We start from the raw sequence: 16,256 nt of genomic DNA, 5'->3' as shown, positions 1-16,256 counted from the left end.
CTTTAGATCCAGTGCTATCTTCGTACTTAAAGCTAGCTCAGGAGCATGCGTCCAATATCAACAACGTAACGTTCAGGTATGTACGTCGAAAAGACAACAGACACGCAGATGCCTTAGCATTTATATCCTCTATGCTAAAAGATATAAATACCACCGTCGTGCAAATTGGAAGGATCTACGAACCTTCGATAGAAGGACCATCTCAGATGCTGAGGAGGTCTTTGATGTCCAAACTCGGTTTATGAGAGAAGCAGATAGAAAAGAAAACGAATAAATGAAAGAATCGGATGAAGTAGCTGAGGAGTCTGAAAAGGACCAATCCATGTCTGACGGAGGCAATGAAGACGAAGCAGAAGATGATTGGAGGATTCCGATCCACCAGTATCTGGGTAAAGGTACCTTACCAGCTGATATTAAGGAAGCTCGAAAGCTCGAATCAAAGGAAGCAATGTACAACCTTCGTGATGGGATACTGTATAGGAGGTCATTTCTCGGACCACTAATGCGGTGCCTCTCACGAACCGAAGGGAGGAAAATACTCCACGATATACACAGCGGAGATGCAGGCAACCACGGCGGAAGAAGATCCTTGGCGGTCAAAGCCAAAATGCAAGGATACTATTGGTTAAGCATGGACGGATTCAAAGAACGTGGCTAAGGGTAGTGAAAGATGCCAACGCTTTTCTAGGAAAATCAAAGGACCAACAACGGATCTCAACTCAGTCATCATCCATTGGCCATTTGTCAAATGGGGAGTTGATATCCTCGGATCCCTGATAGAGGGAACCTTAAAGAGAAAATACCTTATTGTGGCTACAGATTATTTCAGCAAGTGGGTGGAAGTGTGTTAGAGCATTGCTCGGTCGAACTCGCATGCGTTGCTATCTCAAGCATGTTTGTCAATGTTAGTGATCAAAACTAAAAGTCTTGATTTCTAGTCTACTGTAGCTAAGGTCTCGGACTAGGATAGAAAGTGTAGCTGCGCTCAAGAACTCCATGGCAATCATCATACAAGACGAAGGACTACTCAAGGAACCGGTGGATCTTCATCGACTAAAAGGTATGTGGAGACTTGAACTTATCTATCACTCAAAAGTCTATTTATCTCTTATATTTAGACAAAAGTCGTTTTGCTATATAGACTTAAATTATACACATTTGCTATTTCGAGCCGAGTTTATCTCGCCTATCTATTTCTCGAAATATGTGTTGGTAAGCTTTCGCTTTAACCAAGTTCATCTTTACCTAGTGACGAAAGTCATGACAAGTTTCAATCACTTTGTAAATTGCTTACTTTGACGAAAAATAGTTTGTGAATAACAATTATAGAATATCAACGTCCTCTAGGAATGTTCCAATGATTGAAATGAGAGTTTAGATTACATAACCATTGGAGGATATAAGCATTGTTGTGGAAACACATATATGTATAAGTCCTTATTCCTTGAACCGAAGTTCGCGAACTTTGTTGATCAAGAGAACCGGCATGGTGGCGCGAGCCAAGTCCGCGAATTGGCAGAAGTTCTCGAACCGAGAATTTCTGCTGGAGTTTATGAACTCTGTCCGCGAACTTAAGTCCGCGAACTTGAGTAGGTCATATCTAAAAACGATGTTTGTGAACTTATTCTTATCTAAACTAAGGAATGCAAATGCAAACCGTGGCTACATAGTTCATGAACCAATTCGAGTGAATCAAATCGTTTTTGCTTTGATTATGTCTTGTGTAGTTACATAAGATTTCCTTGCAATTGAACAACTCTCTAACTAGTTCATTTGAGTCACTTGAACTAGTTATGGTGAAGAAGAATATGGTTTATATGAAAGTGATCATATGGCTAACCATTTGGTTAACTATTGTTGAACCAATAAATGTGCAAGTTTGGGTACAGTTACACAAGCCTAGAAACGTGAATTTCATTTGTGTGTAACAAGCTAGTTTTCGATCTAACGGTTGAAAGATATTAGCTTGAATCTAAATCAGGTTTTCATCTAACGGTGAATATTGAATGCTTTGTTACCAAGATAACATTGATTGCAAACCCTGATTTGAAAGACTATATAAGGGAGAACTCTAGCAACTGGGAAACCTAATCCCCACACCTTATGTGTGATACTAGTTGTGCTAAGCTAGAGTCGATTCGCCTTTAACCTTTGGTTTCTTCTTCTAAACCAGGTTAACGACTTAAAGACTTTATTGGGATTGTGAAGCCAGACCGATACTACTTTCTCGTAGTTATGTGATCTGATCTTGTTGTTTCTATCGTACGAGTACAATTGTAATAATTGGCTTGAGATTGATATCTCCGATAGGCAAGATATAAAAGAAATCACAAATACTTTGTCTCATCGTTTGTGATTCACAATATCTTTTTTCGCTGCGTCGATTAAGATTACTGTGAGGTGATTGATAATAATAGGCTGTTCTTCGGGAATATAAGTTCGGTTTATCAATTGGTTCATGTTCACCTTGATTTATCAAAAGACGGAACAAAACTCGTAGGTATATTCGTGGGAGACGGATTTATCTATTACCGTACACTTTTCTGTGTGATGCAGATTTGTTAATTAAAGTCTTCGACTTTGGGTCGTAGCAACTCTTAGTTGTGGGTGAGATCATCTAAGGGAATCAAGTATGTAGTATCCTGTTGGGATCAGAGACGTAGGAGCATAACTGTACCTTGGATCAGTGTGAGATTGGTTGGGGTTCAACTACAGTCCAGACCGAAGTTAATTTGGAGTAGGCTAGTGTCTGTAGCGGCTTAATACAGTGTGTATTCAATCTGGACTAGGTCCCGGGGTTTTTCTGCATTTGCGGTTTCCTTGTTAACAAAATTCTGGTGTCTGTGTTATTTCTTTTCCGCATTATATTTTGTTATATAATTGAAATATCACAGGTTGTGCGTTGTTCAATCAATTAGAATATCCGAACTTTTGGTTGTTGATTTAAATTGATTGACACTTGGATATTGGTCTTTGGTACCATCCAAGTTATCTCTCTAGTATTTGATAAAGACTCGCAGATTTCTATTTGCTTGAGTATATATATATATATCAAATCGAGAGATTGAGATATAAACTCTTTGATATACTTTTTATCTAGATTGAGTATGATTGTCTAGTTGATTCTCTAAAAAGTATATTGGAGTTTGTCCATACAGATTAATAAGCGAAATATTGGGTGTGGTTGTTGTATCTCCCAATTTTTCAAAGTAAATCCTTTGGCAAGAATTAGGGACACAAACGTCTTTAAATTCTTATTTGAGCAAATCATATGCAGGTTCAAAATACCAGCTGTCGTAGTCTCCAACAATGGCAAACAATTGCAAGGAAAAAACATCGACATGTTATTTGATACTTTCAATATTCAGAAGAACAAGTACACTCCTATATACCCTAAGAGCAGCGGACAAGCGGAGGCAACCAACAAAACCATAGCGATGAACTTGAAGAAGAAGCTGGGAGTATACAAAAAAAGGTGGTGCGAACAACTGCACAACATCCTATGGGCCTATCGAACTACAAGAAGGTCAGCTACGGGGGACACTCCATTCCTGTTGACCTACGGAGCCGAAGCAGTCATCCCAACGGAAATAATACTCCAACAACAAAAACAGAGGCATGGGAAAAGAATCTAACAACAAACCTGGTGTTAGAAAAGATGGATGACCTTGAAGAAAGAAGAGAAGTAGCTTTGCAAAAGATGGCAAACTATCAACAAAGGCTGGCTCGGGAATACAACAAGCGGGTCATCCCTAGAAACTTTGTGGTCGAGGAATACGTACTACATCAGATACCACCATACCAAAGAAAGAAGGAGTGGGGAAAGGTATCTCCAACATGGGACGGGCCCTACATCATACACGACATTGCAGGAAAAGGGTCTTATTACCTAAGGACCCCCAAAGGTGAAGTATTACAACATCCCTGGAATGCAATGTACCTAAAAAAGTACTACCCGTAAGAGAATGGTGATTACTCAGGAGAAGAAAGGAACGGGCAGTAGCCTACCACGTTCTATCCCTGATCAAAGGTATTATAAACCTTACTAATCAATGAAAGAAACTTTTTGCTAAAGAAAAATTAGTTTTGATTAAATAAAATTGGGTTAGAATAGACACCCTCTGTCAGGATTGACGATGAGGCAAGGCAAAGCATAACTGCGCATATGTCAATCTCGGATCCTCGGGGCGAAGGCTCATTTCATGAGGCATAAGAAAAAATAATATATCCCCTATAGAGATACCTTGTCAAAGTAAAGCAGTCTTCGCGCTGAACGCGTAGGGTTACAGGAAAACTATTGCCCACGTAGGAACCCTCGCCACCACAGTACCTTCTGGCCAAAGGATACTTAGGTAAGATAATGAATGTTACACCAAAGGTTAAATATACCTTAGCACCTAGTGATAGCTTGAATGTGCGAACAATCAGACACAATACGTCTAAAAACAAAATATTCATGCAATAACCTCCCAGAGGAATAATAATCTTACAAAGTTTGTCTGATATGTCTTAAAAGGTGCAGATAACAAAGGTTCAAACCAACAAAAGCATTGTTTCAAGGAAGGGGGACATCACAAAGGCACCTCAGCTGAAGGCATAAGACAACAGGATCAAGGATAAGGAAGACGAGGAAAAACGACCCCGTCAGCTTGGAGTTCAGCTTCTGCAAAGGCATTTTTGATGTAGTCAATGGACGAATGCTCGAATTTCACCTTCATTTTAGAAGCATGAGTCTCTAGATCTGAGGTTGATTTCCGACGAAGATCCGTCAACTGAGCACTAAGCTGGTCATTAGCTTCCTGAAGTGACACAGCCTTAAACTTTGCAGCAGCATCAAATTGACGAGCTCTCTTCATCGAAGATACTTGTCCCTCGAGACGGTTAATCTTAGCATTTGCACCTACAAGATGCTTCTTAAGACCTGCGAACGCAAAAGGGATAAGTAAAAAGCAAATACGGTATGGGGCACGAAGAGCGCTGAAACAAGAAAATCCTAATCTACCTTCGGCACGGCTAAGGGATTCATCTAAACTATGATGGGCTTCGGCAAGATCCACCTCAACAGAGTCAAGATCCTCCACGAGGGTATCACGTTCGGTCCGAAGATCCTCAACATCAATTCGGAGCGAAGCATTCTCGCAGGATAAAGCCTGGTAAACATTCTCTAACTCTTCTAATCTCTTAACCAAGGATGTACGGGACATGGAAGAAGGCACAGAACCATCCTCGATAAGTTTTCTCTTAATAGAGCAGACCTCAGAAGATAAGACGTTACGTTCTGCGGTAATCTTAGCTAAGGAAGCGCAGGCATCTTCGAAATCCTTATGATACTTTTTACAGATAATTTCTTGAGCTGAGAAGCGTTTCTCAACTAAGGCAATATCCTCCTTTTTATTTGAAATGAGACCCTCTTTCCACTTGAGGGCTTCGTCACATTCTTTACGGAGCAAAGCCATCTGCTTCACAAGATCCGCGTTATGAGCAGATTCAAGAGAAATTTGGTCCTCGTTATGAACAATCACGTTCATCAATCTGTCAGACTTCTTCTGATAATACCAAACATCGGAGGTCAACTTGTCTACCTGCTCCCGGAGATATCTAAGCCCACTAGAGCCACCATCTAGCAGGCGTAGGTTGTCTCAGGACTATACTACCAAACAAAAATAAAAATAGAGCTCAGGAAAAGGAGAAACAAACCTATGGCTTTAGAGGGTTCAGTAGCCAGAGCAGAATCAGCGTCATTACAACCATCCTCAACAGCCTTTGCAGCATTATTAGCTCTCTCAAGAGCCAACAAGTATGCCTCTAGGGACCTATGAGCCTTCCTCAGATCGTTCTCTAACAAAGATACCTTGGCAGCAGAATCAACATCACTAGAAGGAGGTTGATGTGCATCAGCAAGGGCATAATCTTGGCGGGGACGCTCTAACAGAGTACTCAAGTGAGTACACTTAGCCCTATAAAACCTGAACAAGGTGCAACCAACATCGATTTGTTTGCAAAGCTTCAAACAACGGAGCATAAGAACAGACAGAGGTTCAAAACAAAGCATGAAACAGTAAGATAAAAATCACTATTGAGAATATCGAAAGATGAGGAAGGAAATCAGCATAGGTTTCCATGAAGGCCTCCATCTCTTGGATACTACCCCTGCGGATTTCACCAAATCTCTGACTAGAGCGAAGGCAGTCCGGGTCAAAGAATAGATCCTTAGCCACACAATACTGAGCAGATAGAACATTTAGCTGTGAAGTTACCTCCAAAGAACCAACCATTTGATGACGATCAACCTCGGCAGAAAATGGACCCTTTGAATCCCGCAGAATAGCTTCAAGGATAGCATCGTCAGAACTCCCAAGGCTCAAGTTCTCAGGCAGCTTACCCTTCCCAGGATCAGTAGAAACCCCACCAATCGCTTGAGAGAGAGAATGGGGCACAAATACTGAACCTCACCATGACTAAGAGACAGCATGATGGACGAGCTGGGAACCGAAGAAAGAGCTTGACTAGGAGCACCACCTAAGTCAATATCACCAGCAGAAGGAAGATTGTCCAATACGTTCCAATCTGGTGACGAAGGCGGAGGCCCCACAACCTTGCTAACATGAGCAGTAGAAACAGACTGAGCACTTCCTAATGAGGTGGGAGTAGCATTGAAGAAGAAGTTGGCCAGTGAAATCACAACCTTCTTCTTCTGCTGAGAGTCTAAACTACTAACCCTCACCACCGGAGTAACACCCTTCGCAAACGAACCACTCGAGTGGAGTGAAGTAGCGGGAAATGATGGAAGACTCTTGGAAGATATCACTACAGTACTGGTAGTAACCGAGACAACAGGTTGCAGATCACCAGGAGCAGAAAACGAAGGAACCTTTGGCAACGGAGTAGGAGTCGCAGCTTGAACACTAATGGGGCTCACCAATGAAGCATCACCACCAACTGGAAGGTTTTCACCCTCCAAAGAGCCAGCACGAATAGGACTGGGGTTGTTCTTGGAAAAATCTTCCTCAATATCATCTAAATGAGGACTAAGGGCAGTGTCCTCGACATCCTCCATATCTTCGTCCACTAGTTCCTCCTCACCAACCTCGGGGTCCTCATCAGACTCTTCAACATCGATTATAGCCATTAACTTTCCTTTCTTGGAAGACTGTGTGACAGCACATGCGCAAGCTAAGGATTAGGGGCAAAATACTAAGGAATACACAAACACGGAGGCAGACGTATAATCCTTACCTCCGCAGGTACAGATTTAGCTGCTTCAATTGAAGCTTTCCTTTTCCTTGTCCGAGCAGCCACGGAGTTACCCGCAGAGCCCAGAGCAGTCTTAGCAGCAGAACCCGGTGCAGTTCCAGCAGAAGAAGCAGGGGCAGACTGCAAAAAAGCCATCAGAATACCAAACAAAGGCTGCAAAGCAAAGAATAAAATGAAAAACCTCCGAAGAAATCGAAGGTTACCTCATGAGTAGCAGCAGGGTTAAAAACCCAGCTGATATCCATCATACTTAGCAGTCAAAGAAAAGGGTATACGAAGAGCGCTGGGATCTGCGGTAGTAAAATCGTAGCCCCAGGGACCCACCGTACGAAGAGGAGTACGAGCCCATCTATCATCATGATCAAGACGGATGCGGTCAGGCTTCGGAAAAGAAAGCTTAGCAGAATAAGGGATGACAGTCAGACCAGTCTTATCAATCTCCTCCAACAGATGAAGGTTGTTACCCTCCCTAATCTGCTTAGCAGTAACATGGATACGATGGGGGCCGACACTCCAAGGAAGAAGGTTACTCTTCTGAATGGCATCAGCATAGGTAGCATTGAAGTTGGCAGGGGTATAATCCTCCTGCCTAGACCTCCTAGCAGCAAAGGGGTCATAAGAACTTAGGGTAGTCTTACCCTTGCTACAGTACCAGCACTCACATAGGGCGCGCCAGAAGTTACCAGTGTACTGCATGATACCTCGGATCTGAGTTTTGTTCACCGGGTCATCCCTGGTAAACAAAAAATCGTAGTAGAAAGGATCCTTCCTACTAAACAAAGGCAGGAGCGTACCTACGGCCAACTGGCCAACGCTAATCAAGAGGTTGTTCTCATCATAACGGAAACTCGGAATCATAGACTCGGTGAGAACATCAGGGCCATCAACAAAGAAGATCTCAAACTTATGCATACGAAAAGACTTGGATATCTCAGCCAAGGATAAATGCGCATAGCAATCTTTGTCACGCAGCCGCAGCCTCTGGAGCTCATAATGAGGAGGGGGAGGAGGAAGATCTTCAACATCTTCAACCTCAGCATCCGCAATCACCTCAGGTTCCACAACCATCTCAGGTCCCTCAAGTATCTCAGTATCCTCGGGCGGTGGAGAAGGCGTAGCATCAGGATGATCCATATGCGGAGGTGGCTCAGTAGACGACTTAGGCTTCGGTTCTCTACGCACGGGCTTCTTCGGGAGTCTCATGATTCCTAACATCAGCAGGAAGAACAGTCCATCAACAATGGCGGACCAAAATTACAGTAGACTCAAAATCAAACTTGGGGCAAAAACAAAGATACTTCGGGCATGGGTTTATCTAAAATAACCAAGGGAAGCAACTTAATTCTTCTATAGGACGAAGCGGAGAATCATAAACCGCAGTCATCAAAGTTGCAGACAATAAAGAATCATGGCATGTTCATGATGAAATTGAAAAATGGGAAGTAACCCACACCATAAAACAACACACAAAACACATCGAAAGTTGCAAATAGTGCATGCAAACATTCAAAAGTGTCGAGGGCATTCAAAAACGAAATTGGAGCAAGGAAAATCCGAGATAAACTATTCGAAAGACCAAAAAAGAGGATCACCTACCTGTATGTGATGATCAAATGCTGAAGAACAAAAGCTTTTGGGAGTCGATAGAAGACCAACATTTGAAAACAGGAGAAGGATGAAAATCTATGAGAAAGATAGGAGAGCGATAGTTCGAGGAGAAAGTTAATGAAATTCCTTCTGATATTCTCTTCTTATAGGCGGCTGGAGAATCCAAAAATTTGGATGTCCTGAAACTCAAGGGGAAATTATTGCATGAAGGGACACATGGGGACCACCCAACCGGTACGTGCAAAAATGGCGGCGTTACGGAAGTTTTTTCTTCCAATTCTACCAAGTGGTGGAATATGAAAGAAAAGGGGCAAACTGTGAATATCAATATTCTACACAGCACGTGTCACGGTCTCAGTGGTCGTGTGCAAGATAAATATATAGCCCTCTCTATACAGAGGAACCTGAGTAGCAGAAGACACCTTCGTAGATCTACTTTATCTTATCCCAGGAAGGGATACCTCGACGGCCAAGATAGAAAAGTAAAGCCTAGTCTAAAGGGAGGTAGCTGGCGAAGGGACAGAGGTAGATGACATATCTAATCTGCATTAAATGCACAAAAGGTACCATTTGTATAGAAAGGTATATCAGGGAACGGTGGATCCAAAGACAGCAAAGATATACCTGGAGCAGAAGGGGCTATAAATACCAAACTTCACCAACAAACCAGGGGCATCAATTTCTAGGAGAGGATATCTAGTCTTAAGCTTATACCTCTTTAATTAAGTATTCTTCAACTTGAGTTCTATCTATTACTTTGTGAAACATTTAAGATCTTTCTAACCACCACAACTTAATAAAAACAATCACTCATTATCCCGTGGATGTAGACAAAAGTCGAACCATGTAATCTCTTGTGTCTCAAGATAACTTAGCATCATTTACATTACATTTGTGTTCTTCGTTATTATTGTGATCTTGAATATCTTTTATAACTAAGCATTATCAGTTCAACAGAGGCATCAATACTACTTAGTATTCGATTCTCCGAACTGTATACATTACGTAGACTATGGGAAAATTAGTAGTCACAGCTGGAAAAAAAAAACATCGGAAAAAGAAGGTTGTCAAGAAAGATTGTACGGAGAGTGTACAAACAATTAAAAAACATGTAAAAAGGAAAAGGAAAATAAAACACATACAAGAAAAAAAAAATTACCTTTTAGGTTTAGCGGCTGGTACTTTTGTAGGCATGTTTACAGAAAAGGTAATTAGTGATGAAAGCAAACAAAATAGTGGTGAAAGTAGCAGTGATGATTGAAAGCACTGGGGTACCAAAATACACCACCAAATTTTTCGTATGAAATCTGTATGGACAAACTCAACACAACTCCGAGTGCTAAATGTTGATGGGTGATTTTAGTTTTGGTTCTACCCGTCTTAGCTACACCAAGTGACCTCATATTTCTAGGAATAGTAAGAGAGGGAGTTTTCTTTCCATTGTACCTTGTCCTTCCTTATATAGACTTTCCAAAAGCCCCTTCCTTTTATGACATCATGCCACATGTCCTAAACCTCCTTAATTACTCATAATGTCATTCTTTCCTTAATATAACCTCCTTCTTATCTATTAATCTCTTCCTTGTCCTTTCTGTTTCATGGGTATCTTCTTATTTGGGCTTGGGATTAGTTCCCAAGTCCTTATGTATCATGTTAGGCTTGCCACCCCCTTTGGGGGCACCCTAAACTTGTTGAGGGGTATTATTTTTCATGTATCAACATTAGTCCCCTGACTATTAGGATATTTATAAAATAGCCCAGTAGTCATATGATTCTTTCCAGTGCTTCCCCTCTTTTGCTTGGGGTCCAGGGATGAGAGTTCTCCCCCCTTTTTATCGGCTCCACGATCCCGAGCGGCGTTTCACCTTCTACAACATGCAGTTCTTTTCCTCTTCTCCTTTTCAGTTTCTTCCGGTTATTATTCCCACTTCATAACCTCCACGTTCGAACCTTGAGACTTATATATATATCCATTATTCTGTTCTCTCCTCATTCTTTTCCTTTACAACTTTTTTCTTCCTTTTACTCTTAACACCTATACACGCGCCCTGTTGTGAATACCAATATTTTGCAAAGCATGTGTCACGATCTTAGTGGCCGCATACGTGTCTAAAATTGTATAGCCTTCGCTATAAAGAGGAGCCTGAGTAGCAAGGGATACCTCCGAAGATCTGATTTATATCATCCCAAGAGAAAGGACGTGAGCAGCCAAGATAAAGGAAGAAAAAGGCTAGTCTACATAGGGTCAGCTGGCAAAGGGACAGAGGTAGATGACGCATCCAATCAGCATTAAATGCTCTGATTCTTATCTACACGCATGAGTCAAAGCACGTGGAGAGAGGAAGTGTGTCAGAACCCGATTGGCGGAAGCAAGCGGTGAACGAAGGTACAACGCGCACTGAGGTTGGGTAGTTCCCAAAGGAACGTGGGTCAGATGAGGTGGCGAGATACATCTGGAGAAGCATGCGGTGGACGAAGGTACCACTGGTACGAAAGGTATATCAGCAGACGATGGACCCAGAGGCAGCAAAGATATACCAGGAGCAGAAGGGGCTATAAATACCAAGCTTCACCAACAAATTAGGGGCATTCAATATCTAGGAGAGAAGATCTAGTCTTAAGCTTATACCTCTTTACTGTTTAGAACTTAAGTAGTTACTTCAACTTGAGTTCTCTCTATTACTTTGGGAAGCATTTAAGATCTTTGTAACCACCACATACTTAATACGATTCTATCACTCATTACCCCGTGGAGTTAGACAAATGTCGAACCACGTTACATCTTGTGTCTCATGATAACTTAGAGGCTTTTACATTACTCTTATGTTTTTTTTTATTATTGTGATCTTAGATACCATTTATTGCTTAGCTTAATCAGTTCAACATAGGTATCGATACTCCTTAGTATCAGATCCTTTGAGTTGTACACATCACGTAGGCTACGGGAAAACGAGTAGTCATAGTTTGGCGCCCACCGTGTTTTGCTCACGCACCGGAGTTCAGACACAGTTTATATTTTGCTTATATATCTTCTAAAACGAAGGGGTCTGTGTTTTAGCGGTGAATTTCACTCTCTAGTGATTCGCTCATCCATTTCTTGTGTATGTTTTTGGAGTTCATAGCCTCTAAAACCGTTCCACACTACAGATCCACAAAAAACTTTCAAAAAACACACTCACAAAACGCCAAAATGTTTGTTTTTTACTAAAACAACACACCACGTTTCAGATATGAGAACCTTTGACTGACAGAGGAATCTCAGTAAGATTTTAAGGATAAAAGATCTTCTAACGCATTAAATAGCCCTGTTTTTCGCAAGATCCGACACCCCTTTTTCATTGGTTTTCGACGCTTTAAGGTTTTTTTTTCCAAAGGTGTCATAAGCATTTAATACCCGTCTTTCAAAAGCTTTATTTCAGTTCTTTTCTGAAAAAGCTGCTTAATAGTCTTCTGTGTCAGAGCATTAATTGCTACTTTTAACGAAGGCACCCAAGTAGCAGAAATTTTTCGTCTTTTCTGTCACCGCAGGTTACCAAGAACCAAAGGTATGCAGAAACCAACTGATGCACCAACAAACTCACAACCAACTATCACAAGAGGGAGATCCCAAAAGCCATCTCAATCAAACCAAAGAAATGAAACGGAGGACGGCCAAAGTGAAATAGCAAGAAGAACAGTTGCTAACAAATCACCTATTCCTGCTGAAGGGATGGGGCAAACATCAGGAGCTCAACCAATCTACGGCATGCCGTTACCGGAGCATGCAACTACGACAAAGCCACCTGCGGCCAACGCAGGGTTGTCCAGAACCTTAGCCCCTAGGGGACGAGGGTTGGGAAACCTAACTCCAATTCAGATAGATCCAGACACGCCAATTATAGAAGAAGGAGTGGAAAACTTCGAAAATCCAGACGACAACACTCCTCAGGGAGGTGGATCCCACAATGAAGATCAAATGGCGGCACAAATAGCAGCTTTGTTACTCTGTAAAAAGGAAAACGAAGATGCCATGCACAACATGGCTCAGGAGAATCAGAACCTCAAAGGTATGTTAAACACACAGATCGAAGGTTCACAAACTCACCCCCACAACGGAGGCGTGACAACGGAGCTATCTCAGGAAGACGAATGTTGGATACCAACCCACCAAAGGCGACTCAACCTAGAGGAGCAAGCAAAGCACATCACGATCCAGAAGAGACGGATTCAACATACAAGCCCTCTCAAAGCTACTACGACGAAGCATTTTCTAAAGATGCTCACAATGTGAACATGGTCATGGAACAAATGGAGAAAATGTGGAAGGAGATCCAAGGCTTAAAAACTGGTCAGCAGGCGCGCGATTGGAAGAGGTACTACAGGAAGCAACTACGTCTCCGCTATCCTTTCGCATTTTGAGGGAGTCCATCCCTCCGAAATGCCCGGTACCTACATTCCAAGCATACAATGGTACCTATGATCCCGCAGCACACCTACGGTGTTACACTCGTGTTCTTTCCCATTGGGAAAAAAACGAAGTAGTACTTTGTAGATACTTCCCAGCAAGCTTAACAGGATCAGCACTAGCATGGTATGACAACTTACCAGCAAACTCAATTGACTCCTTCGAGCAATTATCCACGGTGTTCTTGGAGACGTACATGTATAACAAATCAACAAAGTCTGGGTTAGATAGGTTATTTGCTTTAGACATCGGACCCCGCGAAACACGGATGCAGTACACAGACAGATGGCAAAAGACATGTCAAGCAATTGGGAAAGTCAATCCAGAAATTAGCATAAACTGCTATAAGTACGGACTTGACAGAACCTCAGCCATCTTCGTGGAGATCCACAACAAAGCCTTAAATTCTGAAGGCGAGCTCAGAGTTGTCCAAGACCGATACATCGGACTCGAAGAAATCCAGAAGGACAACCCCAGGGCACAAACAAAGACAGTAGCAGCTCCACAAAGGACCAACTCTCTGGAACCAATTTCATAGATACCTAAGCGACACAATGAAGCAGGGGGCAGAGCCATCTCTCGAGACAAGCGATCCAAACACGGAGATGGAAAAAGAGGCAAAGGAAGAGAAGAATTTGCAGATAAAGTGTACACGAAGCTGAACACAACTTTTTCTCACATCCTCGGCAAGGAGGGAGCAAAGTCGGGCTTTCCTTACCCTAATACTAAGGGGTAGCAGCCTGACAGAACGAAGGAATCTAAGGATTACTGCGCATACCACCAATACTATGGGCATACCATTGATTCATGTTACCACCTCCGCAATGTGATTCAAAGATTCATTGATGAAGGTAAATTCATGGAGTACGTACAACTGCAGCCAACAGAGACGGAGGACATCCCAAAGAAAAGGGTTGAACTACCCCAGGATGGGAAATACATCAACATGATCACCTTCTCCAACGGAGGTCAAGAAGAGATGCTCGAAGATATCCTCGAATTAGCTCGAAAAAGAAAGAAGGTAGAAACCCACGAAGTATTCAAGCTAAGCGGACCACCTTCTAGCACTTGGGAGGACTGGATGGATACACCATTAACCTTTTCAACAAAAGATGTCAACCAAGAAATGGAAATGCACAACGATCCACTGGTCATCACCCTCCCAATACATGGATGGAATGTTACGAAGGTCCTCGTCGACGGAGGCAGTTCGTTAAATGTGCTATTTTACGAACCATACCTACGTATGGGACTGACAGCAGAGCAGATGGATTCTTCCACTTGCACGATATATGGGTTTAACGGAGCAGTCTCTAGACCAAAAGGAGAAATTTTTTTGCAGGTACACGCAAGACCCTTATTAACCAGCACACGCTTCTGCGTGGTAGAAGTACATTCGCCCTACAATGTGATCATGGGAAGACTATGGGTCCATAGATTACGAGGAACAGCTTCAACGTATCATCAGTACCTACGCTTCCCCACACCTATGGGAGAAATGGAGATCAAAGGTGACCAGCAAGACGCGAGGCTATGCAATTTAGCAGAAATCCGACTCAACGAAGAAAGAGTTGCTGCTCAGCAGCATGAAAAAAGAGAGGCGTAAAGCAAATACTAAGGAAGTGCAGAACGCAGCACCCTCCGCACACAAGGACGCCTCCGCACACAAGGATGTCTCAGCACCAGAAGCAAACACCGCCACCAATCCAGGTGCAGACGTCTCCACCAAATAACAATTACAGAAAACCACTCCTCACATCTCCTCGCCAATTGAACCAACAAAGAAAATCAACATCGGAACGGAGGCAGAACCAAAGATGTTAAGCATCGGAACGTTGCTTGAAGATGAAGAGGAAGTGCAGATACAAAGGTTACTAAAAGAATACGCAGATGTCTTTGCATGGTCAATGGAAGACATGCCAGGAATTGATCCGAACTTGGTCTCACACCACCTTCGGCTCAAACCTGAGATACTACCATTCAAGCAACGCATACGTAAGGTGGAGGACATCTACCATGAAGGGGTAGAAAAAGAATTGCAAAAGTTACTTAAAGCAGGATTTATACGAGAAGTCAAATATCCCACATGGATATCCAACATGGTCATCGTTCCAAAAAAGAACGGAGGCGTACGCATTTGCATCGATTCCAACAATCTTAACAAAGTGTGCCCCAAAGACAGTTACCCACTGCCAAATATCGACCAACTGGTCAATGCAACAGATGGTCATCAAAGATTATCCTTCATGGATGGATACTCAGGCTATAACCAAATATCCCTTGCAGAAGAAGATCAGGAGCACATTGTGTTATTTACCCCACGAGGCTTGTATTTCTATACAAGGATGCCTTTTGGACTAAAAAATGCGGGGGCAACATACCAACGATTAGTAGACAAAATCTTCAAGCCATGGATAGGCAAGATACTGGAGGTCTACGTAGACGACATGCTTGTTAAAAGCAAAGAAGCAAAAAACCATCTCTTAGACCTAAGGGAGGTATTTGAAGCTATGAGAAAATTTCACATGAAGGTAAACCCGGACAAATGTACGTTCGGAGTTACCTCAGGAAAATTCTTAGGCTACTTGGTCACCAAACGAGGAATCGAAGTAGATCCTGAAAGGGTCAGAGCAATAATGGAGATGCCACGCTAAAAGGAGTACAAAAGCTAAACGGAATTTTAACTTCCATGAGAAGAATCATATCCAGGTCGTCAGATAAGTGCAAAGCATTCTTCGATACGCAAAGGAAAGGAAGCAGGTTTACATGGACCAAAGAGTGTGAGCAAGCTCTTCACAAGATCAAGGAATACTTAGCATCATTACTCATCCTGCAAAAGCCGGAGCCAGGTGAGACACTCACCTTATACCTAGCAGCAACGAGCTACGATGTAAGCGCAGTATTGGTAAGATACCAAGGGCAAGGAGAAAAGCCCATATACTATGTTAGC

General features: G+C 42.4%; 1 protein-coding gene across 1 annotated transcript; it reads left to right on the top strand.

Moving 5' to 3' along the window:
- Window positions 1–274: 274 nt before the first annotated feature.
- LOC113294767 lies at window positions 275–658 on the top strand. The gene has a single exon (XM_026543144.1). It carries the CDS (start codon window positions 275–277, stop codon window positions 656–658), a length of 384 nt encoding a protein of 127 aa, XP_026398929.1.
- The last annotated feature ends 15,598 nt before the right edge of the window (window positions 659–16,256 follow it).

The sequence above is a fragment of the Papaver somniferum genome, chromosome 7 (genome assembly GCF_003573695.1).
Source record: "Papaver somniferum cultivar HN1 chromosome 7, ASM357369v1, whole genome shotgun sequence".
Classification (NCBI taxonomy): Eukaryota; Viridiplantae; Streptophyta; class Magnoliopsida; order Ranunculales; family Papaveraceae; genus Papaver; species Papaver somniferum.
This window is presented reverse-complemented; position numbering and strand designations above follow the sequence as displayed.